Raw genomic sequence first — 24,081 nt, 5'->3', positions numbered from 1 at the left:
TATATTCCTAAGTATTTGCTTTCTTTTGATTAGTGTCTTTCCAGAGGGCAGTGCTTTGGTTTTATTACTTGTTAGGATTAGAACTATGCAGTTTATACAGCTCTACAGCTATATGAGAGATATAATTGCTTTGTTTAAACTGTTATTGTTTTTGTGCAGCTGCATGTTGAATGAAATAGAGATACAAACATCACTAAAGTGCTGGTGCCACACGTGCTGCTACCTGTTGGTAATAACACATGCAGCTCTCTGTGTAATGTGGAACCAACCTTTTCTTCCACCAGATTCAGATTATCATGTGAGTCTGCACCCATTTGACATGAAGATCCATCCAGTTGTGGTCTGTTTAACGCACGGTGAATAATCCCGCTAACAAATAAACAAACAAGCCGACAGTCAGGTGGAAATACGTGTTCCTTGGTGGAGATACAGTGGCTCAACATCAGCCTCCCCTTGCTTTCATAGACCATAGAATTTTAGAAGAAAATTCTTGAAAGTTTGTTGTGTTTGCTGAAATGTGTTGCTGTCTTCTATGTGTTTAAACTTTAATTCGATAATGGTTGGGAAAGAGCAAAGTTCAGTCAATGTTTCTCTCGTAAAAACTAAGTGTAGTGTGTGTAGTGCTTTTGTGATTGAGGCTTCTGAAATTCATCAAAGTATCTAAAGGTGAGCTAGACTTATAATAGGATTCACATATTTCTATTTTCAAGCTTTTTGTGTGTTTGTAGTGGATAGTATTTTTTGGAATGATTTTGTTTTCTCATCAAAATCCTAAACAGTTTCCAGAACCAATCTACTTCTCCGATGAACACCTGCCTTCCTCTTCCTTTTGATGGATCTCTTGTTTGTTTGTGCTCTGTACCAGATGTTGGATGGAATTCTTGTTTCCTGCTTATTTTGTTATTGATGCTCAGGTGAAATATATCACCAATTCTCCAAAAAAAAAAAAAAAAAAAGGGAAAAACAGGTCGATAAAAGAAAATAAACAAATAATGTGTGAATGGATCTGGGCGCAGCGAATTCAGATTCCACCACATTCGGGGAGGGTGGTTTGTGTCAGGGTGACTGCCTCAGCATCAGCCTCCCTCGTCTTTCCTCCTGATCTTCTCCCTCCTCCCTCCGTGAGCTCCTTTCATTCCACCCAGCTGGTAATGAGTCCTGCTGCCTCTGATGTCAAGGTGAACCAGGCAGAGGGAACAATGGAGCTGAGAGAAAATGTCAACCCCAGTGCACGCGCGTTGGTGCACTTTTGTGTTTCCGTGTGTGTGTTTTGTTTTTTTTGTTTTTTTTCCCTGTGTGTCTATGTATATTCTTTCTCACGGATTATTAAAGTTCCCACTCTCCATACGCACACACACAGACACACACAGCCCCTTTGAACCCCTGCAGAGGAATTAAGCAGTGCTGCCGCTCTAACGGAGCTCTGTTCTCCCATCCTCCCACTCCACCTCTTTCCTCTTTTGTCTTCCATTTCCCCTGTAGGGTAATCTCTCCCTCTTGCTCTCTCACTATCCCTACTCTCTCTTTATACGTCAACACCTATCTCTTTCTTTTTCTCCCTTCCAACCTCTTTTTTTTTTTTTTTTTTTTTTTTTGCTCAAGAGTGGTGATTATCAGAAATCACATTCGAGACGCCAAGGCTGAGCTGAGTGAATATTTAGCAGCCCATTTCTCCGTCTCTTGGTGCTTCACTCTTTGATTCGTCCACTGTAGATGAACATTCCTGCTCTGATTCTGATTATTGTTAAGTGGCCCAGTAGTCTGGAGATCAGCTCCAGGATGATGGTTTATTAAACAGACCTGCGTTGTACCTGTTGGTGCAGGCATATGGCTGTATGAGTAAATTACTCTGTATAACCTTGACAGGCACTCGCTCTGGTTCCATTTGCAAATATGTAACCGAGATCGCGTCACACTTCAGAGAAAGCGTACATTGCCATTTAGAGTGTAGCGCGCTTTGGTGCTGGTTTTCACAGAGCGTTTTAAAGGGAAATTGTTGTCTCATTTGAGTTTGGTTGTGAGTTTGGGATTAGGATTATACTCCCAAAGGTCCAGATAGTTTTCAGATTGCCTCATTAATGCTATAGTATTTCAGAAACGACTGTGTCATGAATGCTGACGTTACCGCTAACATGTGAAAAAAGTTAGAAGGTTTTCATGTTGATCTTAAAAAAAGAAAAAAGGCAGATGGGAAAGTTACATAATCAGTACGTGTCTGAACATTGTGTATCGCCATGTAACACTTATAATACTGTTGTATTCATGTGCTCACGAGGCTCAATCAAGATCAGGGGATCTTACCAAAATGTTTGGTGTGCCGATTCATTTTTCCCAAAACCAAGTGGTGTAGATCATTTAGAAAAAAAATGTCTGATTGTATGACACATTCTTGACACATTTTATTCGCAGATCTCAGTAATAACTGTATTTTTTCTAATGTTATCATAACTGATACACAAAACAGGGTCAAACGATGTACTTTAAACTAAGTATTTTAAAGTCAAGGTTTGTATGCTGCGCTGTACACTACGACCACTCCAGCTGCACAGCTGCTGTTTGGCCCTGGTCTGATTCTTAGTCATCTCCATTGACTGAGTGTTCTTCTTCCTCCTTCCTTCACTGTCCTCTCTCCACAGGTCCCAGCTCTCATCGCTGCCCCAACACTCCAAGTTAGTCTGCTCGCTCACCTACTGTGTATTTCCCACACGTGTAGTCTCTCCTCCTCTCACTCGCTCCCGATCCCATTCCCTTGTTGCAATCCTGACAGACATCACAAGCCCACAAGCTTAAAGCCTCTGGCGCTTCAAGGATGCAGCGATGTCCTCTCTAGGCTGTGAACTATTCACAAAAAAAACTTTTATTTGTGTGTGTGTGTGTGTGTGTGCAAAATCAGAGGATTAGATAGTTTATGGCTAGTTCAGCAGTGTGGACGGTGACACTTGCCGTCCATTGTCCTCGGTATCTATGTTATCCTTCACTCTCCATTTCACCAACAAAATGGCTATCAAAGACCTGGTTGCGCGCATGCAAACACGGACACACTGATGTTAATGTTGTTATAGGTCTCCCTGTATGAAAGTATTACATTTGTTTAATTGGTCAGGTCTCATTTTGTGCAGTGGCCATAGTTATTTGCCATTAGCCATTAGCATTGCAACAACAATGAGCTCGTAGCAGTTACTCATCTGGAAGCGTAGCCAGTGGCCTCAGAGGCTCACTCAGCCAAAGGCACTAATGTTAATATCTATACCATTTGAAAGACTCTTTCTGATCTGTGTGACTTCAAAGCTATATGTTAGGTTAATGATACGGCATGTATAACTTTACAGCAGCGTCATGCGTGGAATACAGTTAACTTTTAACACATAGGGCAAGTTCCAGGCAATCCGTTTAAGCACAGAGCCCAGCCAAGTTCAGGGGCCCAGGGGGAATTTGTGTCGGTAGATTAGCAATAAATCATCCAATAACCCAGCGATGAGAAATCTGGAAGAGAGGCAGGGGGGTTGTTTGAAATTAATCCAGCCCAAGTGCTCCAGGCTGAGCCGAGAGATAGTCTATTGTATGGAAAGAGATTTTCAAAGAAACGAGTTTTGGCTGGTGACCAGTCAGTTTTTTTTTTCTCTCTCTCTCCTGTGGAAGTGACAGTGTGACTCATTTGTAGAGACTTGTGGGTTGTTGCTCTGATCCCACCTTTGCCACCAATTGAGCGTTGTGGAGTCAGAGATGTCTGCCTCCTGCTTCCTTCCAGGAGCATGCTCACCCAGTCACTCATGTGCATCGCCGAGCCAGCCCCACCTCTGTCCTCCTCACTTAGCATGACGATATCACCAAATGTCACCAAACTGTTTCAACTCTTGTGTAGTCGCTCTCTTCCTTTCTCTCTCTGTCTTCTTCATGCATTGTTAAACAAAGTGCACTTTCCTGACTGTTACACAGCCACCTCATGGTCCCACCGGCAGCCTCACTCACCCTGTGGTCAAACCAGTGTTTGTGCAAGTCGATGTGTGTGTCTCTGTAGGAACATCCAGTTCTCACTCTTCTCTACGTCTTTTCCCCCTTCCTCCTCCTTTTCATCCTTTCCCAGGGATGAGGGAGCACCCACCCATTCCTGTCATTGACCTGGCTGACCACATTGAGCGACTGAAGGCCAACGACGGCCTCCGCTTTTCCCAGGAGTATGAGGTAAGAGCACTGAGCCTTACACCCCTACAAACATACAAATGTCTGCTTTGGTTATTGTATCTATGATAATTTTTTTTTGTGTGTTTATCTCTTTAATTCCATATACATGAATTGTAATAAATCATGGAGGACCTCTTTCTTCAGTCATTTTTACAGCTTTATTACCAATCCCACCAGGAAACCAACACTTACATTAAATGCTGCAAGATGCTTTTTCACAAAACCAGCAGGTGGCAAGTTGTTTAAGCAATCTGTGTGCGTCTTGATGTTTCCCACAAAGAATGTTATTTTGCAGGCGGTCTCTCCTATGCAACTCTGTGAGGGATTATCTCATGTCAGTGTTTTTCATTTAAAAAAAAAAAAAAAAGCAAAGCAAATTTGCATTTAAAGTGGTACATAGTTGGTGTCGGGACTAAGCGGGGCCAGATGAAGGGAAGAAGCATCCTTGAATGTAGAAGACAAGAACCGTCTCTTGTTTATTTGTTCTTATTGTTCGATCTGTTTTGTCTAATCAACTCTATTCCTCACGTTGATGGCTCCAAGAAGACAATCAGAGTGATTACTGATCTTTCTTTAAATCCGCCACGACCTGAGAGGTTATGTGACTGCCTCTATCCGTCTGTGACCAGCATATGTTCGTCCAGCGTGAAAATTTGCGGTGCAATTTCACACTTGAGAGAGACACAGCAAATTTATTTTGGTGACCTTGTGACCTTTCCTCAGGCATCACCACAAGCCCAAACTTGAGCCAACATTTTATAACTGCTCTGTTATCTGCCCTGTCCAGTGTTTACTTTGAAAATAACATCTACTTGAAGGCTTATATAACTGTTCTATCATCTAGCCAGCAGTATTTTTCCACATAAAAGACAAAAACATAGAGTACCATATATGGTGGATAATTTTATTAGACAGCCATGTGTTTTCATGCAGATTGCATAAGTTTACATCGTAGTGCCCCATTAAAGTGCCAACAGTCCTACCCTCAACAAGATGATCAGTCCTTCTGGAAATAGTTTAAAAGATGTCTTCAAATTTAGTCATCTTAGACTGTTAAGATGTTCTATCAAGCCCATGCATAACAATGATGACATAAAAAAGTCTTTCTGAAGTTTAGAAGGCAGAGATATTATAATGCTTCATAGAATATACATTAAATGCTTGTATGCAGAGTTGCACATTCTAAAAAGGCGTATATAATTGTAATAGATTTTTGATGTGGTGCACTGTGAAATTAACAGCTAACTGGGGAGATAATTAGGCCTTGGTAAAAATCTGCACTCAATTAAGTACTTTCTTGTGTTGCTCAGTGCCTCTCCAGCACATTGCCCTCCCGGCCTGTTGAGTTAGTGTAAACGAATCAAGCCAGAGAAGTGGCTTGTGTGACTGCAGGCAGCAAGCCCATCCCCATTCCCTCCCTGCACCAGTCATTCCAAGCCAGGGAAGACCCCCTCCATGCCCGGCAGATGGTTGCCCTTCTCTGTGCCAACCGAGGAGCTGTGGCAGAGCCCACGGCGCTTTGTCACAGTCACGTTCGCCGGCTGCTCCCGTTGTGCCTTACCCCAAGGCACAGAAATTATACAGGCTTCACCACTTCCTCTTTTCCTGATGTTTTAGGTGGCTTGACAATTCCTTTACCACCAACACCAGTCTGCATCACACTGAGCAAAGAGAACACTGGGTAATGAGCAGAATTTTTCAATCAGGCATGCTGCAGCTCCCCCTGACAGTCTTTTTAACGTGGGAAGCAATATCACGCTGCAGTCGTCATAGCACTATCATTATGTTCATTTGAAAGCATTTCCAGAGTGTCAGTGAGAATACCGTCAGCATTTGCTTCTCACCTCTTTTTACCATCTCTACCTTACTTGTTTGTCAAGTGGGCCCGCTGTGTTCACTGAGCTCTCAAATGTGTCTCAGATATGACATGTTTTGACTGCAAATGAAATCTTTTTCTTCACACTGGCAGACATGGACAGAGAAATTGGCAATGTGGCGCTCATCAGCAGAGATAGGCCTAGGCCCACATAACTCTCACTGCTGAACAATTTAGAGCTGTGGTAAAAGTTTCTTGCATATATGAGAACTCCACATTTTTCATGTCTTGTTCAAAATGAAATACGATGTGCGCTAAAATAGTCTGGTCTAAAATAACTCACTCATAACAGTTGTGCCATGTTTTAACCTATGTGAGTGTCACTTTTCTCTGCAGGGAGACGTAGTAAGAGCTGCAAAGTTACTGCTACTACTTAGTTGCTGTTCAGTTTGTTGTACCTGTGATTTACAAATATATCAACAGTATCTTCGTCAGACATCATCAGCTCCCAAGTATAGCTGTTCATCATTTATTTGCCTGGGTATTCTCCAGGCCTCACCTTGCGCCCTTCATATCATCCTTTATCCAATAACAATTATTATTGTGTTTGAGCTGTCAAGTTTTGACAAAGAATGACTTCTAATAAGGAAATTAAATCTCCAGCCACATTAAATAAGTGGAGGAATTTGAAAAGGTGTCGTTCTGAATCTTGCTGGATTTCTGAGGCGAAAGGTCTGGGGAATTAGTGGACATGGTTCCGGTGTGAGCTTAGGCGGATCGATACCGAGTAACAAGAGACTCTGTGACATTATTGAGCCAAGGGATGGGAGGCCGTCACATATCTCCCCCGATCAATATGTATGCAGTCTACTGTCGTCTCAGCCCGGGAGACAAATAATATGAAATGGAATGAGTTAGAAACAGAGAGAAGGGGAGGGGGGGAGACGGTGAAACAAAAATACACGATGGGAAAAGGGAAAAGGAATAGAAGATGAAGGCATTAAACGAAGAAGAAAAGAAAGGACGGCTCAGAATGAGAGGAAATTTACCAAAAAGGTGCAGTCATGCATGTTAGTTCTCAGAGTTAGGTGGTTCAATAGGAACCCCCTAAAAAGAAATGATGAGCTTGTGTGTTTGCCTGCATGCTTCGGCAAAACACCTATTCAACAGCTTAAACCAATTTACTCTCATCATGTTGGGTTTAGGAACTGGAGAAATATGTAGGCTCTCTTGGCTCAATCAGTGATGATGATTTGAGCAAAACAAGCGCCTTCACATTTGTGCTTCATTAGCATTCACATCCCAAATGTCATGCAAATAATTAACCTGTTAATGCTCTGACAGCAGCTGCAGCTCGGCCAGCAATATGGCACTTTGTTAAGTGATAGCCTCAGCCTGCACAGTGTCCCACACTGTATAAAACCTCTTACCTCTAGCACTCTGCTGTGCCTTTCAACAGACATGATGTGGGCTGTGTTCCATTTAGAGCCTTTGATAGTATACTGCTATAGGATGAGTGGCAGCAGACAGGAGTATAATTTAGCCATTTTCTCTGTACTAATCTAAACCCAGCAGCCTGCAAATGTCTTTTTCGTATCTTTCTTTGTGTTTCTTTGCTCTGTATATTCATGTGAACTTTCTTATAATTGTTCACCATCCACCTTTCTGTTGTTTGCCTCCTCTCCTTTTCATCCCTGCCCTCTCACACAGTCCATTGATCCGGGCCAGCAGTTTACCTGGGAGAACTCCAACATGGAAGTCAACAAGCCGAAGAATCGCTATGCAAACGTCATCGCCTATGACCACTCAAGAGTGGTACTCACCTCTGTTGATGGTAGGATCCCATATACCAACTTAACCCTTCCAGTAACCACTGACAGAAGCTGCTGCTGCTTGAGCTGCGCTTTAGCTGAACCAAGGACATTTTGTTTGCCTGCAGCTGTTACTTCAGAAAACTCGTGTGCCTGTTTTTCTCCCATGCAAAGTGTTGTGCTCACTTGAAAGTACCTTGTGTCATACGTGATTGACAGAGGTAGATTCTCTTTGTACAGTGTGCGTCAATGTGCTCATTATCAACAGGAGAAACATCCCTAAATGTACCATTAATTTAGATTGAAAAGATTCTGATCGTCATCTAATCTCTGTCTGGGCAATGTTGTTACATCAAACAGTGGCACTGTGTAATATTCTGAGTTCTATGTTCATCGCTCGTTATTGCAGCTGTTCCAGGCAGCGACTACATTAACGCCAACTACATTGACGGCTACAGAAAGCAGAATGCTTACATCGCCACACAGGGGCCGCTGCCAGAGACGCTAAGCGACTTCTGGAGGATGGTGTGGGAGCAAAGATCCAACACCATTGTCATGATGACCAGACTGGAGGAGAAGTCACGGGTAAGTTACTATTAAACACTGTCAGGTAAAGAATCAGTCAATGACCTCACACCGGAGCGGTGAATTATGAGTTGTTATGCATACGCAAACATTTTATGGTCGAGTACATCAATAATAAACACAAACACTTTCCACATGTGAAAAAAGAATTAAATTTGAAAAAAGAAGAATTAAAGGATATGAACTACAACCTGAAGCACTATCCACCACAAGCTGCCGTTGATGGGGCTTCAGAGCTCCACTAAAAGGAGGAAAACTTGTGACTTGTAAATCATTGGACCATTGAATGTGAAAGACATATGACATATAAACACTCAGTGTTTTTGAAAGTTGGAATGTTTTCTGACTAAAATATGTATATATTTATGTTGCCCGTCAGCAAAGAAGTGATGTCACATCCAACAACGCTTGCAGGCAAACAGACCCCCAGTCCTACGTTAAAGCAGGATTTGTCAGTCTGATCAAAGACACATGGACTTCAAAAGATCTTTTGGTTGTCAGTGGACAGTATCGCTTCATGATGCTTCTCTTCTCCTCAGTCTTCAACAAAGCAAACAAACTATGCATTCATTTCTTTTAAATCTATTTGTGAAATTAAATTGTATAATAGCTTTTTATGTTTCTTTTAGTTAAAAGGGCAACAACTTGTGTATAAAAATTTAAAGTAAGGTTAATTGTGAACATGTGTAGTACATGTTATATATAGATGTTTGTATTTAGAGATTCATAATGCAGCATCTCTTTTTCCAAATTTTCAAAGTTGCTCAGAGAGTTCAATACCTGATTGTTGCAAATTTAATTCTGCGTCACCGTGCCAAGGTTTTATAGATCATGTGAGTGCGCTTTCTGAATTTGGCTCTCGAAAACCACGGCCCTCCAACGACAAATCTGAAGTTGTAGAGTTAAGAGGATTGTCACCAAACAACAACCACGGGCTCCTAAAAATACATCCAGGCTAATGAAAGCGGAACAAAAAAAAGGAGCACATGGGCAACTTGATATTCAAAATTGGGATGGGTTTATTTAATTACCATCACAAAATCATGCTCATGAATTCCTCTGAGAAAAAGCAGCGAGGAGCCCTGCCAGTGTGTGGTGCATTATTAGTGTTTGCCTACAGTGCCCTAATGAAAGACTGCTAAGAATAAGAGCAGGAAGTAACAGGGACTGTAAATGAAAGAGAAATATCACACAATGTTTTTTTTTTTGTTTTTTTTTCCTCCCTTTTTCTGGGAGGTGGGTCATCACCTCAAGCTCAGTTATTTATCTATTGTCTGTTTTCATTTTCATCTATTAACAATATTACTCATTTAGGCAAGTTATGAGCACACCACGTCTTTTTTGAGCAGAGCTAATTTATTTATACCTCAGAGAATACCTGCAGTGCAGTTATGTAGTTATGTTTGATGAGATGACTTTTATGGCACTTTCAATCACAGCTAGAATATACGCATCCTCTGAAAGACCTCTGTGAATATTTAGTGTCTGACTGACAGGTTCAGAGGTCTGTGACAGACGACCGCGCTGCCCTGCTTTGATCACAGCTGCACAAACTGTATAAGCTGTACAATGGGGGCAAAATAATGGCGATGTCACATCATGAGGAACTTGAAATGAGGCTCGTAGCCTGTCCCCTCCTCCCACACACATTGTGGAAATCAGTTTTCTTGCCAACACAAAGAACCAAACACGCCATTTGAGCTGGTGGCAAAAGCATTTTTTCCCACTTTTATCAGACCACCTGAAAATCTTTAGTGCAACATCATTAAATGTGTTGCGGTAAGCTTTGCAGCAGCAGTTTGATCTCCGAACAAGAAGAGGGTGACTAAACCATGTTTTAATCCGTAAAAACAGTTTGTTGTTGCATTGATGACATTTATACTACTGAAGAATTATCCAAATGAATGTTTTTTCAGCTAAAAACTGTGTACTCACAACATGCAGCATAACGGGTTTGTATGAATGCTAATTAAAAACTTATCATATAAAGTAAATGTTATTTAAATGACAATTAGGATTATGTATGTCATAAAAATGTCTGTCACAATTTTTTAAAGGACTTTTTTTCCAACGTAACACGCAGAAGCAAACAGTGAATGGAATTGATTAAATTGCCTCTTCGTTGAAATTGACTTTATTTGATAAGTGGAGCAGTCCTGAAAAATCCTATCAGACTGCAAATTCCATCAAACAAATAATGTTTGCAAGTTGATAACGAACAGACGTTTTATAGGATAATTACAAAACATCAGAGAAAACTGGCCGTACCTCTGATTAGACATATGGTATTGCTACATCTTTAGGGTTTTCTGGTATTTTTTTCCAGTCCCCTTTAAATAAATACACACTCTCCATTTGTATCTTTCCATCTCACATACGCACACAGGCATGCACATATGGCGTGTGAGTCAACCTCGCACCACCCAACCAGACTGATGTCTTATGCCAAGCAGAGCACGAACAAGAACAAATATGATGAGATTCGGCAGCAGGCAAATTTCAGTTTCCTGTAACACTATCATTACTAATTAGTAAAACCCAAAAAGGTCAGAACTTGAAATGAGACCAGAAGTATTATTCATGTGTGTGTGTGTGTGTGTGTGTGTGTGTGTGTGTGTGTGTGTGTGTGTGTGTGTGTGTGTGTGAATGTGTGTGCCTAGATAAGAGGTCTCTGTCCTCTGCAAAAGGCCAGGTGACGACATATGAGAAGCAGGGTTCAAAGCAGAGGCAGATGATAGCGAAACCTGCAGTCTGTCTCGGTCTGTGTGTGTCTGTGCCTGTTAATGTAATGCGCATGTGTGTTTGCAGGAGAGAATATGCCACCCAACCTCAGACAGCGCAGCGATATTCATTACAGTGGTGACTGCTAATCCATATGTTTATACTGCAAGCGGTTCCCTATCACTCAATTGAGTTTCTCCTGCAAGGTCTGTCTCTGCCTCTGAATGGGAGCTGTCAGCAGGGGAGGTGAAATGTGAGGGGGTGAATTTCAGCGTTTTTTGTTTGTCGATTTGTACCAGCTCCCTGAGACAGCCAAGGTGCTTCCAAATGTCAGCTCAGTACTGCAGTATCAATATGATTAGCTTACCCGCATCACATCTCTTCCTCTCATGTTATCCAAATCAATAGCAGTGAGTCCAAGTCCCAGAAATTCTGATATTACAAAAGTGCCTGCATCTCAGTTTTTCTCAGTATCACAGTGTTTTTCGGTGCTTATCTGAGATGACAAATTTTACCCATATACTACTACATTTTTTAGCTCATGCTCTTATTTGGAGCGCCTTTGTCTAACTGAAGAAATGTTCACAACTTAACCTTCCTCACTGGGCCAAACTATGTGTTGTTTTGCTGTTTAGTCCTGAAAACGTTATGAGGGGATTTGCTGAAGCCAACAGCTTCTTGAAAGCTCAGCTTGTAATGCAGTGCATAGATAATGATGTGACTCATCAGGCCGAACCAAACCAAACACCAGTGAGTGCATTTCATCAGTCAGGCGCAAAAGGGTTCATGTAGATATATGACTGTCTTATGTGTCCAATGCCAAATAAACCACAAGGATTAAAGTGATAATTGTGGCGAAGGCCAGTCTGGCATTTTCATGTATGTGTGAAAGCAAAAGCTGAGTGAAGCGAAACCCCTTAGTGCCAATGTCTGGAGGGTCTTCAGCCTTATCCACAGTTAGGTTTGTTCTCTGCACACAGGGAGCCAAGTGGCTAACACCTGCTGTCCATTCACAGCAGGCCACAACAACTTTTTTAGACCTGTCTCCCTTGACACTGCAGCACTGAGTCATTACAAATGCGCCAAAAGCCGAGATGACAAAGGGCTGCAAAATACCTGACAATTAGCTAATTGAAAATGATCACAGCCTGCTAAAGGACAAAGTGGGCTTTCTAATGTCCTTTTGGTGCCAATTTCAGATGCAGACACACATGAACGCACAGGCATGGGTTTGATTCACTTATGCTCATCTTTTAGGAGCTGACTCTGACTCTTCAGTTTTTAATTAGACAGTGGACAGAGCCTTTGATCTGACCCCTCTAATGTTCCCTCCTTGTTAATCAGTGTAATCGTACAAGCCAGCACTCACCGTGGTTATAAGAGGCAGTTCATTCCTGACAGCGTACCCTCTTTGTCGCCCTGCCAGGTGAAGTGTGACCAGTACTGGCCGTCACGAGGAACAGAGACCTACGGGATGATCCAGGTCACCATGCTGGACACGGTGGAGTTGGCCACATACAGCGTCCGAACCTTCGCCCTCTACAAGGTACAGTGGCTCCTTTTTTTTTAATCTTCAGTTAAGGCATGTTCCCAGCAGGTAATTACTGTTCATCATTAATGGGGTTATATTTTAAAGTATAGTTTCTTATTTTTCTCTGGAACGATAAAGGCTATTACGGTGGGAATCACTTTTTCACTGATGTAATTGGTTTTTAACGTCTAAAATTTGTCTCTTGTTCTCAGAAAGGCAATGAAAGTTTTTTTTTTTTTTTTTTTTTACTTTGATTCATATACTTAAGTGCTTTAGTGATGTGAGTGATGCTTTGTCCTTGTGTATCTCCTCTTCTATCACTTATGATTTCTAACATTGTTATTATTCCCATTTAAATTCAGCTGGAGCAACTTAGTTGGTTCCAATCAGGAATGGTGTTAATGCCAAAAGCTGTTTTCAGTGAAGCAGATGAATTCCAAAGTGATACACACGTTAACTGCACCTACACCTTCACAATGATCACAGCAGAGAAAGTAGAGCACACTATGTGCTGCTATCAAAGTTACGAGCTGAATCAGGACCTTTGCTTAAAATAGCCACATTTCTGACAATTAAATCACTTGTTCTTTTCACATTTCAGCTGAAGAATTTCATCTTGCTTTTGTCAGATAGTGTGACCTTTACCTTTGTTCCCAGCATGACAAGTTGTTGTGTGTGTTTTTGGTTTTTTTGGAGAGGCAGCCAGTTACATTACACTATATTCCGGTATCACACGGAGCTCAAGCTCACACCTTTCTACTTCTCTGTGTAGAACGGCTCCAGTGAGAAGAGAGAGGTGCGACAGTTCCAATTCATGGCCTGGCCAGATCATGGGGTGCCTGAGTATCCCACCCCCATCCTGGCCTTCCTTCGGCGAGTAAAGTCCTGCAATCCCCCAGATGCAGGGCCTATGGTGGTCCACTGCAGGTGTTTTTCTTCTTTCTTTTGTCAACTGTACACAACATAAAAATGTTTTGCTTCCAGTGTTCTTCCCGATAAAATGTGAGCGTGCAACAGTATGTTAAATATAGTACTCCTGAAATGTTCTATATTTTCTAGACAGACATCAAACCTCCACGCCCACAAATGTTCTTCACACTCTACGGCAGCAAAATCGTGATGGTCCATCCCTTTACATCAGTTAACATGATGTCCAGTTGCAGCTGTTTGAGCATGAGGAGAGACCATAAGACTTGATACTGTATTAAAACAGAATTCTATAAGAAATGTGAAATGCTTCAATTGCACATTGTGATAGACGCACATATAGTTCAATAAATCAGTAATAGTATATACACAACAAAAGTGATAGCACTGAAGGATTGGTCAAGGAAAATTAAATGTAAATTCTATAATTAGCCAAAGCTTACATATTAATTCAAAGCCCAATATATCAAGTTATGAGCAGCCAATAATAAATAGGATTTCCAGCTCTGCACTGTGCTCTGTGTTTAGTGCTGCTTTAGTTGGTATAGATGTTCACCCATGTGTGTGCTATCAGTGAATCTTGTTATACCGTGTAAATGATATAAATATCTGTTTATTTCCACCCTCCCATCTCTCCCTATCTCCATCAGTGCGGGCGTGGGCAGAACTGGCTGCTTCATTGTGATCGATGCCATGCTGGAGCGCATGAAGCATGAGAAGTCTGTAGACATCTACGGCCACGTGACGTGCATGCGTGCCCAGAGGAACTACATGGTCCAGACCGAAGACCAGTACATCTTCATCCACGAAGCCCTGCTGGAGGCGGCCACCTGTGGCAACACAGAGGTGCTGGCCCGCAACCTGTACGCCCACATCCAGAAACTCACTCAGCCCCCGGCTGGCGAGACAGTTACCGCCATGGAGCTGGAATTCAAGGTGACTGATTAATTCGCTCTTCAGACAAGAATTACTCAAGGTTTTATTTGATTAGCTATTCAGTGTAAAAAGTAAACTTGGGTTGTCCTTGATTCCAACAGAATGCAATGAAGCAATTGCTAATGAACTTAGCGCACGACATTATAGAACAGCAGGGTGACACTGCACAGGAAATACTGTGAGCCTTTCTTAACAATTAACAGGAATTTAAAAGAATGTTCTGTGTTTTTCACTCCATGCCGTTCTGCAGGCACCAGGCTGCACTCACTTATAGGATGCAACTGCAAAAGCTTACCTTCTGAGGTTCAAGCGTCTCTTCATGTCAGCGGTGGAAATAATTAATTTGCCAAATAAGCCGATGCGCAGAAATTTGTATTGGTCACACTGGTGCTGAGGCGTCACAGTAGCTAGCCTGGTAGCACGTATCACAAAGAGGAACACATATTCCAGGACAAACACGTCCACACACCTACACGTGGAGAATCACAAAAATGACTGACACAAATACACACAGCTGGTGTTCAAGGTGACTCGCAATCACATGCACACCTTCTGTCAATAGCCATCAGCTGGGATGTTATTACACACTTTCCTCCCAGCGCGGCTCGGCCATTAGCCCTCTTATGACCATGATCCATTCTGTTTGAAGTGATAATAGCATCTACACTTCTGCCAACGACAGAGAATGAAAGAGGGAGAGAATGATTGCAGTGTATGTGGGGGCCACAGCCTCCATGCCCACACAATCTGGCCACATCTCACACACAGATTCTCCACGAGTACCATGACTGTTCATACACACTCCTGTGCTGTCCATCTGTGCTCTGTCCACTGCCAGCTCTGAGCTTGTCACGCCTACAGTCCTCCGAGAAAGCTTCGGGACTCAATAGGAGCTGAGTCCGCTGCACTTGGTTATACCAGTCAATGTCAAAAATACCTCCAACCCTCTCCACTCGACTCTGATGTCTCTCCTTCGGTCGAATTTATTATTTGTTGAGGCAGAATTTAATGTCTAAATAAAGACAGACTCATCAGGGAGGCTTTTCAGACTTTGCCTGTTTATCTCAGGTCACAGGGCATTGATTTTCTCCATCTCTGGTTTGTTCCCACATAAACAGAGACTGGCTAACTCCAAAGCTCACACGTCACGTTTCATTAGCGCCAACTTACCCTGCAACAAGTTCAAGAACCGTTTGGTCAACATCATGCCTTTCGAGTCCACCCGTGTCTGCCTGCAGCCCATACGTGGTGTTGAGGGTTCGGACTACATCAACGCCAGCTGCATCGATGGCTACAGGTGAGGACCCAGACCTCAAGGTCTGACTTAAAGCGCTGACTTAAAATAAATAGGTTGGACCAAAGAGTCCTGAAAATTAGCAAATGGGGACTATAAGGTTGTGTTTCAATGACTCACAGACATTGAGCGTGCAAAACTTGCAACCTCAATTTGAATAGAATAACTATATTTATATAACGTCTAAAAGAAATCTGTCTCCTAAAATGGGCGGTAATTTCTCTAAAGTCGATGTAAATATCCTTACATTAAATCTGAAACTCAGCACTTTAATCTCAGTGGCTATTTTTCTTTTAAATCAAATTTACAGGAGAACAGCGCAGAAAGCACATCACTGCCACTAATGCAGTCTTGACTGCACTGCATGTGACAGGTCTGCGGTTTTTTTTCTGGCATCATAAATTGTCACAGGTGTGGAGAATACAGTAGGCATCCACATTGGAGGAGAGTAAATTGTATGGGAGGGGACTGAAGATGAGGCCACACTGGGCAGTATCCACTTGCACAAATTACTTCCTGCTTTGCCGATGTCGCTCTCATCCGCTAAGCCACTACCACTTTCATATCCAAGCTACGGCATGTCCTTGTCTGCTCTGTGAGTCCAAATTGCTTCCTACAGGGAGGAAGATGAAAAGGCAGCTCTCTGTTTTATATCTATATAAGTTCAAGCAGAGAAAGATAGAACTGACTCTTCTGTGGTTGAAGTATACGGCGATGGATTTAGCAGGCGTGAAATGCCATTCAGTCCACACGGGGCTGTGCTTCACACTGGGCCGCAACAGACAACACCTCCAACCCCCCCACCCCTCCTCCTCCAGTCCTGTTGTTAATGAGAAGACGCTCCACAGAGGCCGACCCTCCATTGTTGCTGTGTAAATAGCATATTTGCAGCAAGAGAGATTGTAATGAAGTGTGTTTTCTAAACCTCTCCCTCCCCCTTTTCTCCTCCTCTCCATGTTCTCTGCTTTTTTCTTTTTCCTTCTCTCTCCATTGTTATTTTCACCCCTTGATGTCTCTTTCTTTTTCTATTCTCCTCTGTAATCTGTCTCCTTTGCACCTCTCTGCTCAGTCCCTCTCCTCCCACCCTCTCCACTCACTCACTCACTCACTCGCTCACCATCTTAATTTTCCAACCAAACATCGTGGCAGAGAGACATATCCGGGTGGGGACCTGTTGTGTGCACCAGTGGCACTGTGTAATTAAGCCGCTTTTAAGCCCAGGCATAAATAAAAACTAAACAGGGGCCTCCAGTGCCCTTCACCCTAGCGCCTTCAAGAAAAGCCAATAATATGCTAAGCTAATGAGAGGCGAACCATTGATTCCAGCTATGCTATCAGGGGCACAAGCCCTGGATATGCTCTGATGCAGGCTGGAGTTTTAGCATTGTAATGAGGTTGAAATGAAACACTATGTCCTCAAGCACTGCAGTCATGTGGGATGATGCAGAGACTGCTTTGTGCTGTTTGGCAGCGTGCTCATCGGGACACTGTGTGCAGAGACGTCAGTATTGTGTGATACGGTTTGAATTGTTTTTGTTTTGGCTAGCGGCTGTTTTACGGGGAGGTTAGAGGGGTCCACCATATCAATTTGAAATTTAGCATTCGTCCCCCCTTTTCACATTTCCCATTTTCACCTCTGTCCTTTTCCTTCTCTTTCCCTCTCCTCTCCACTGCTCTGCTTCCTCTTCATCAGTCAGCCCTACTTTGCACTCCAATGACCAGCTGGAGTGAGCAGCACTCACTCTTACTTTTCATCTCCTCACATTTTCCTCTCTACATCATCTCTCTGTACTTTGTACATCCGCGCTCCTTTGCTTTGCATTTCTGTTCCCCTGTTTTTTCCTCTTTTTAATTTGATTTCCTTTCCTCTGTTGCTCTCCCATCCTCGTACGCCATCTCCCCTTCTCTCCACCAATCTGTTGTTTCTTTATTTGTGCGAGCAGGGCCCTGAGCATATTCTAATCTCCCTGTTCCACATTAGTGCTTCGCCTGCAGCACCTTCATTAGCTGTTCAGCCATGGCTCAGTGTGTGACTGAGTGTTCGTAGTTGCATGTCTGAATATACATGCGAAACCACAGCATGCGTTCGTGCGTACACCTGGTTGTGCCAGCTTACATGTGGTACAAGAATGTGAGCGTGTGCACGCACAGTTATGCGTGTTACTGTGCTGGAGTACTCAACTCCCTCTGCCTCTGCTGGTCGGCGCATTGCTGCCACCTACTGCTTAAAAAACTGCTCAGCTGGGCCAAAGTCACGTAGGACACAAGCACAGCACTGGCACCTCAGTGGATGAGCTCATCTCTAGCTTTGTGAGCATGTCGAGTGCTCGCTCTCTCTCCCTCGCCCCCTCTCCCCCTCTCTCTCCTCTCTCTCCCTCCCTTTCTCTCTTGTTCTGTGTTGTGTTACACTGAGGAAGGAGGGAGAAGGAGAGGATCTAAGCAGGCTTACATAGCTCAATGGTGACGAAAGCTGCCAAGGATTATTTGCCATGTTCATTAAATGTGTAGGAATTTGTTGTCGACATAATTGCAGAGACGTGTTTGACAGACGCTATAAGGACAACGGAGCGTTACATTATCTTCAGTTTGCAGCAGAATGCCTTTTAGCAACATGTCTTTATGGGTTTTGAATCTGTTCCCTTTAAGTCCTGCTGCTGTAAGTGCCCCATATTTAAATACCTGCCATATGGTAAGTTCTATAGGACAAATGTGGAGTAACACCGAAAGCTCTGCAGCCTTTGAATTTAATTTTAATAGATTTGTGTGCCAGTGGATTTTGATCAGTTGTGCTGCTTATATCCTGCGTATTATTAAATTTTGGGGTGTGTGTTGGATTAACAGCCTTTGCTGTTAACAGCACTCCTTTATCATTAAATCCTTCTGGTTATTGCTTTGTGGTGCACTTTATGATACCAGTTGTGAAAGCACCATAAAGTTTATGTTTATTTTGCATAATGTTTAATCTCTGCGTCCTCTGTGTGAATTTGCATCCTCAGACAGCAGAAGGCCTACTTGGCCACGCAGGGTCCATTGGCCGAGACCACAGAGGACTTCTGGAGGATGCTGTGGGAGCACAACTCAACCATCGTCGTCATGCTCACCAAGCTACGAGAGATGGGACGGGTAATATGCACATGCAAGACCTGTCAGGTCACACATTTCTGGGCTCAGGAACGGTTCAGCTAAGCTATTTATTCATTTCCTCACTGCAGCACAGTTAAAGGTTAGCACCTTTGCCTCACAGCAAGAAGGTTCTGGGTTCGATTCCCAGGGGTCTTTCTGTGTGGAGTTGTGTTCTCCCTGTGCACGGGGTCAGTTTTGGTAACAAGGGAGCTCATTCATCGGCCTCTCATGCTGTAGAGAGAGAGACTTCTATAAACAAATGCAGAGAAGATGAGCTTATGAGTAAATAATCTGTTAAACACTGACCTACAGTCAGGAGTTGGCTGATCTTGGGAGGAAACGGGGGAAAGAGTTAGCTCAGCGCTGTCAGAAATGACTCTCTGACTTCTCTTCCAGCTTGCTTTTGATTTCACCCAGAGATCTCTGTTGAATGTCATACCACAATCCGCTCTCCTGTCATTTCCTGTCAGCCTCTACACTATCAATAAGCACAGATAGAGGGGGAAAAAAAAAACCGAGAAGGTGCTAGTCAACAGATGTTTTTACCTTTGGGCAGAACCAAGGCAGTTGCTTCCCTCTGCTTCATCAGTAAACAGCTGCTGGCTCCAGCTTCATATTTAGGGGACAGGCATGAGAGTGCCATCAATCATCTCATCTAACACTCAGGAAGAAAGCAAATAAACACATCATCCAAAACCTCTGCAAATAATAAAAAAAAATCTAAACCTAAAACATCAGAGCACTCATCTTGGGTTGATTAAATCCATAATAGCTTCCACATAGCTGTTCCTGTGATTATATGAGTGATTCTGACAGCACTCAACAGCATTTTACAGCTTCTATCATCCTCACACTCATAATCAGTTTATGGAGAAAGAAACAACCTTCATGCACATCATCATCAACACAGACAAATCATGCAAATATTTAGCCACAGAAAATGAATCAGACAGCATTTCAGAATCACAGATTAGTCTATCAGTATTGTTAGCAGAGACCCTCTCATGAACGAGAATGACTAATAACATTGTGATGCGTAGTAATGAAAATATCCTGGGCCTCAGCGCAAAACAGTCTTTGTGTAAAAGTCTTTTCCTTTTGAATTTTTTTGAAAAAAGGGGCTTCAATCTTTCTCTAACCACCCCCCCCCACCCCCCCACCCCCCCACCCCCCTCTCTTTTTTTTTTTTCTGCAGGAGAAGTGTCATCAGTACTGGCCAGCAGAGCGTTCAGCCAGGTACCAGTACTTTGTGGTGGATCCGATGGCTGAATACAACATGCCCCAGTACATCCTCCGAGAGTTTAAAGTGACAGATGCCCGGGTATGTTGGCTTCAGTGTGTGTGTGTGTATGTGTGTGTGTGTGAGTGAGTGTGAGTGTGTCCTGGTTGGAAGGCATGAGGATTGATTGACGTTTCACACAAATAAAATCATCCATTCAAAATCCATTTTCGGGTCTTGACAAAAACGCCGACAGTTGTGTTAAGTGTTAAGAATTATACCAACTCTGATTTCAAGGTAGAGATGATCAAAACGCATCCCGTGTTATTTCACCCGACAGGCTGACATCAACTGAATGCCCCATCAAACACTTTTACCCAGATTTAGTAACAGTGCGCCTGCTCTTTGGATTGTGTAGCTGTGTTTGTGCCTTCCTGGTGTGTGAGCTTGTGTGTTTTAGATCACTGAAAATACATGAAAAGCAAAGCCTCCGATCCCCAAGGGCCTGTACTGGAACTCCCTGTGATGCAGTAGTTTCATTGCGCTATTAATAAACCTTACTGTCGTTAGAAGGCTGACAGAGCCGCAGCACGCTAACACCACGTCCACCCCTTCTCTCACGTGCATGTAAATGTTGTGTACATCTGCTGAAAGAGAGAGCCGGAAATAAATGATTTCTCCAAATAAGAAACATTTAAGTCAGACAGGTTGAAGCCGAAGTGCTGCAGTTCAGTGTTGGTCCTTGAATGCTACAACCCCGCTGGTTTTCTCTCCTTTCCTGGCTGTCAGCTTTATTCATTTCACATCCAAGGTGTAAACTCGATGATTAGATAGCTGCCGGGAGAAAGCAGCAGGGCGGTGATGCTTGTGGACCTCGACCCTAGACACTGTTACGGTGTTTTGTTCTGTTTGCTGACGGCACATTAGAGCAAAAGGTGCAGAGGAGCGTGTGAGGCAGAATGTTATTCTGTCATAGAGATAAATTAAAATATTAACATAAGCTCAGCTGAGTAAAGAGCACAACATGCATCTTGTTTTTTCCTGCAATTTTCTCATCATCAAATGTACTTAAACTCTCAATTTGCTGCCCATCAGGATGGCCAGTCCAGAACAATTCGCCAGTTCCAGTTCACTGACTGGCCCGAGCAAGGAGTGCCAAAAACTGGAGAGGGCTTCATTGATTTCATCGGACAAGTGCACAAAACCAAGGAGCAGTTTGGACAGGACGGACCAATCACTGTACACTGCAGGTGAGGAGGCAGTTTGGCTCACATTAATCTTCGACTTACAACAAAATCTGATCTGCAGGTCTGATGGATTACTGCTTTGTTCATGCTTGAAAACGTTACTGTTTGAATTTTGCTTGCATTGCAGTGGAGTTCTTATAAATTACAAAGCTTGATATAATCTCTATTGTTCAACATGCGCGCGTACAAGCATCATTAAATCGCACAAAATTCCAGATTAGCTATGACTGCGCTTTTAAGATCATGTGTTTCAAATCTCATTTAACTGGTACTTTCAAAATGTGAAGCCTTTTCTAAGCATTGCTTTGACTTTTCAAGCTATTCTATCTGAAACAAATGAAGCTTGGTAGTAGTGTATGTTACTGTCAAAGCTTACTGTTTTATCCAGTACGGTGTTTTTACTTTATCCTCACTTATGTAATCATGGATAATAAATGACTTGTATGCGAATGCTGTTTGACCCACGAGTGCAGTAAAAACAAGCTGCAGAGAACAATAATAAGCTGATGCTTCCTCTTCAGGTGGCCTTTTGTCCTGAAACATTTAATGATAAACTACATTCTTTGTCTTTTCGGAGTGTAATGAAACAATTTCTTTTCTTTCTTTCTTTCTTTCTTTTTTTCTTTTTTTTTTTTCAAGCTCAAGGTCATGATGTAATAAACATTCTCGTGTGTTTGCTCCTCAGTGCCGGGGTGGGCAGGACCGGAGTCTTCATCACCCTCAGCATTGTGCTGGAGAGGATGAGGTACGAGGGCGTGGTCGACCTCTTCCAGACAGTGAAGACACTTCGCACACAGCGGCCTGCCATGGTGCAGACCGAGGTAAGAGCCGTGTTCCTGAGGATTCAAATCCAAACTCACTGTTGCATGAATGTGGCGAACGCTTAAGTGTTCATTTGGTGGACAAAAGCTCACCATCAAATCCCTCTGAGGTGGAGGTGTGAATGCATCAGCAAGCACGTCTGCCATCACACAGATTCGTTTTTTTATTAGAGGAATCGGGAATTGATAAACTCTGCCTTTAAAAACAAGTAGCACTCATTAAAGAAGCAAGTCATACTTGATTATCGAGTCAGATCTTCACAAATGTGCGGCACGGAATACAGTAGTGCCCTTTGTGCCTCTAAATACTGCAGATAACAAAATTCAATTATTAAAATACAAAGATAACAGATGCTTCAGTTCCTGTTCGGCGCAGCACTGAGATTAACAGCGTTAAATAAGAAGATACATAAACAAAGACTGTGCCACCGTTGGATGATGAGTGTTTCTCCAGACATCCCAAATTGACCCCCCTCCCCTCATTGTCCCCCTCCCTCCAGGACCAGTACCAGTTGTGCTACAGGGCAGCATTGGAGTACTTGGGGAGCTTTGACCACTATGCAACGTAACCACTCTCTCCGAGCAGCCTCCCTGGTCAAACCTCTCAGGAGTGTGCCAAGTTTCCCATCTCAGCCACCATCCGCTCACTTTGACCCCCCCCACTCCCCAACCCACCCCTCCTCCTCCCCCCACCACCTCACCCCTCCTCCTGCCCCTACCACCCCTAAAACTGGACCCCCTCGCAGCTACCGGAGGGGAGGAGAATGGGACATGCCTGCAGACCCAGTGACGAGTTTTCAACCAATCACAGACATCCACACTGACTTCACCAACCAGATGAAATTTTGCTTTAAAAATAATAACAGGAACGTGACTATGACAAATAGGACAAATGTACAGAAACGACGGGGCAGACCAGCAGCTCGTCTCTCTGCTCTGTCCAAGCCAAACCTCCCTGATTGTCAAAGGCTACTGGTAGCACTAAGAGAGCATCCTCTCCTTTCTTTGTTAGTTTTATTGTCAATGTTATGATTCATTATGTCAAATATTATTGTTTAGTATACTTTTTTTTTTTTTTTTTTCCATATTTTTAATTATCATTTTAACATCAGACATTTCTTCTGTCTTAAATCGTCCAGCCTTGGACGTGCATTATTTTCATAATCGGTACTTTTTTTTATTTTTTATCTTAGGGTACTTTAGCACAAGGGGACATGTATTTTTAACACGTTCCTAGATACTAATACAGGAGGACCACTGTTCTCTGAGCTGCTGTCAGATTTCTTTTATTCTTTTATCATATGACAATATTGTTTTATTCATATTACGTGTCATTACTTTGTTTTTTTGGTCTTATACCGTTCAATACATCATAAAAAAAAAATGCCTTTCCAACTTATTTCCGACAAAGAAAAAAAAATCAGCTTTGAGGAAATTGATTTGAGAGCACACGCTTGATAAAGTTATCCTTCTGTAAACATGGTAGCTAGCTAAAAAAATAAAAGAGAACACAAGTGAATTAGCTAACGAGACTAAATAAGAGGTGTACAGAAATGGAAAGCACATGATTTCTGTTTTGTTTTGTTTGTTTTTTTTTGTTTGTTTGTTTGTTTATTTTTCATCAGAAGCCAACGGCATTGAGGCCTTCATACTCCACCGAGGAGATCTTACCTGAGGAAAACAGACTTTTATACCCAAAGGGTAGCTGGCAGAAAAGAAACTCCCCGATCTCTGAATATAAACGCTCTTCAAGTCCCTCCCGTCTCCTTGCTGCCCGTTAGCCTGGTCGGATTGATGGAGCTGAACCACACACACACAGACACACACAGACACACACACAGACACACACACACACACACACACACACA

General features: G+C 42.8%; 1 protein-coding gene across 1 annotated transcript in view; it reads left to right on the top strand.

The window, feature by feature from the left end:
- ptprfb (protein tyrosine phosphatase receptor type Fb) overlaps positions 1–23,481 on the top strand; it is a 115,245-nt gene extending 91,764 nt beyond the window's left edge. The window contains exons 21-32 of the mRNA XM_029524385.1: positions 4,085–4,182; positions 7,709–7,832; positions 8,219–8,394; positions 12,542–12,661; positions 13,419–13,573; positions 14,224–14,509; positions 15,628–15,806; positions 18,800–18,926; positions 20,122–20,247; positions 21,241–21,395; positions 22,078–22,213; positions 22,714–23,481. Coding sequence (XP_029380245.1) covers positions 4,085–4,182; positions 7,709–7,832; positions 8,219–8,394; positions 12,542–12,661; positions 13,419–13,573; positions 14,224–14,509; positions 15,628–15,806; positions 18,800–18,926; positions 20,122–20,247; positions 21,241–21,395; positions 22,078–22,213; positions 22,714–22,782 — 1,751 coding nt within the window. The 3' untranslated portion in view covers positions 22,783–23,481. The remainder of the gene's footprint in view (positions 1–4,084; positions 4,183–7,708; positions 7,833–8,218; positions 8,395–12,541; positions 12,662–13,418; positions 13,574–14,223; positions 14,510–15,627; positions 15,807–18,799; positions 18,927–20,121; positions 20,248–21,240; positions 21,396–22,077; positions 22,214–22,713) is intronic.
- Positions 23,482–24,081: the final 600 nt, after the last annotated feature.

Source organism: Echeneis naucrates, chromosome 17 (assembly GCF_900963305.1).
Source record: "Echeneis naucrates chromosome 17, fEcheNa1.1, whole genome shotgun sequence".
In the NCBI taxonomy this organism is placed as follows: domain Eukaryota; kingdom Metazoa; phylum Chordata; class Actinopteri; order Carangiformes; family Echeneidae; genus Echeneis; species Echeneis naucrates.
Note: the sequence above shows the minus strand (reverse complement) of the source record. Positions and strands in the feature narration are given on the sequence as shown.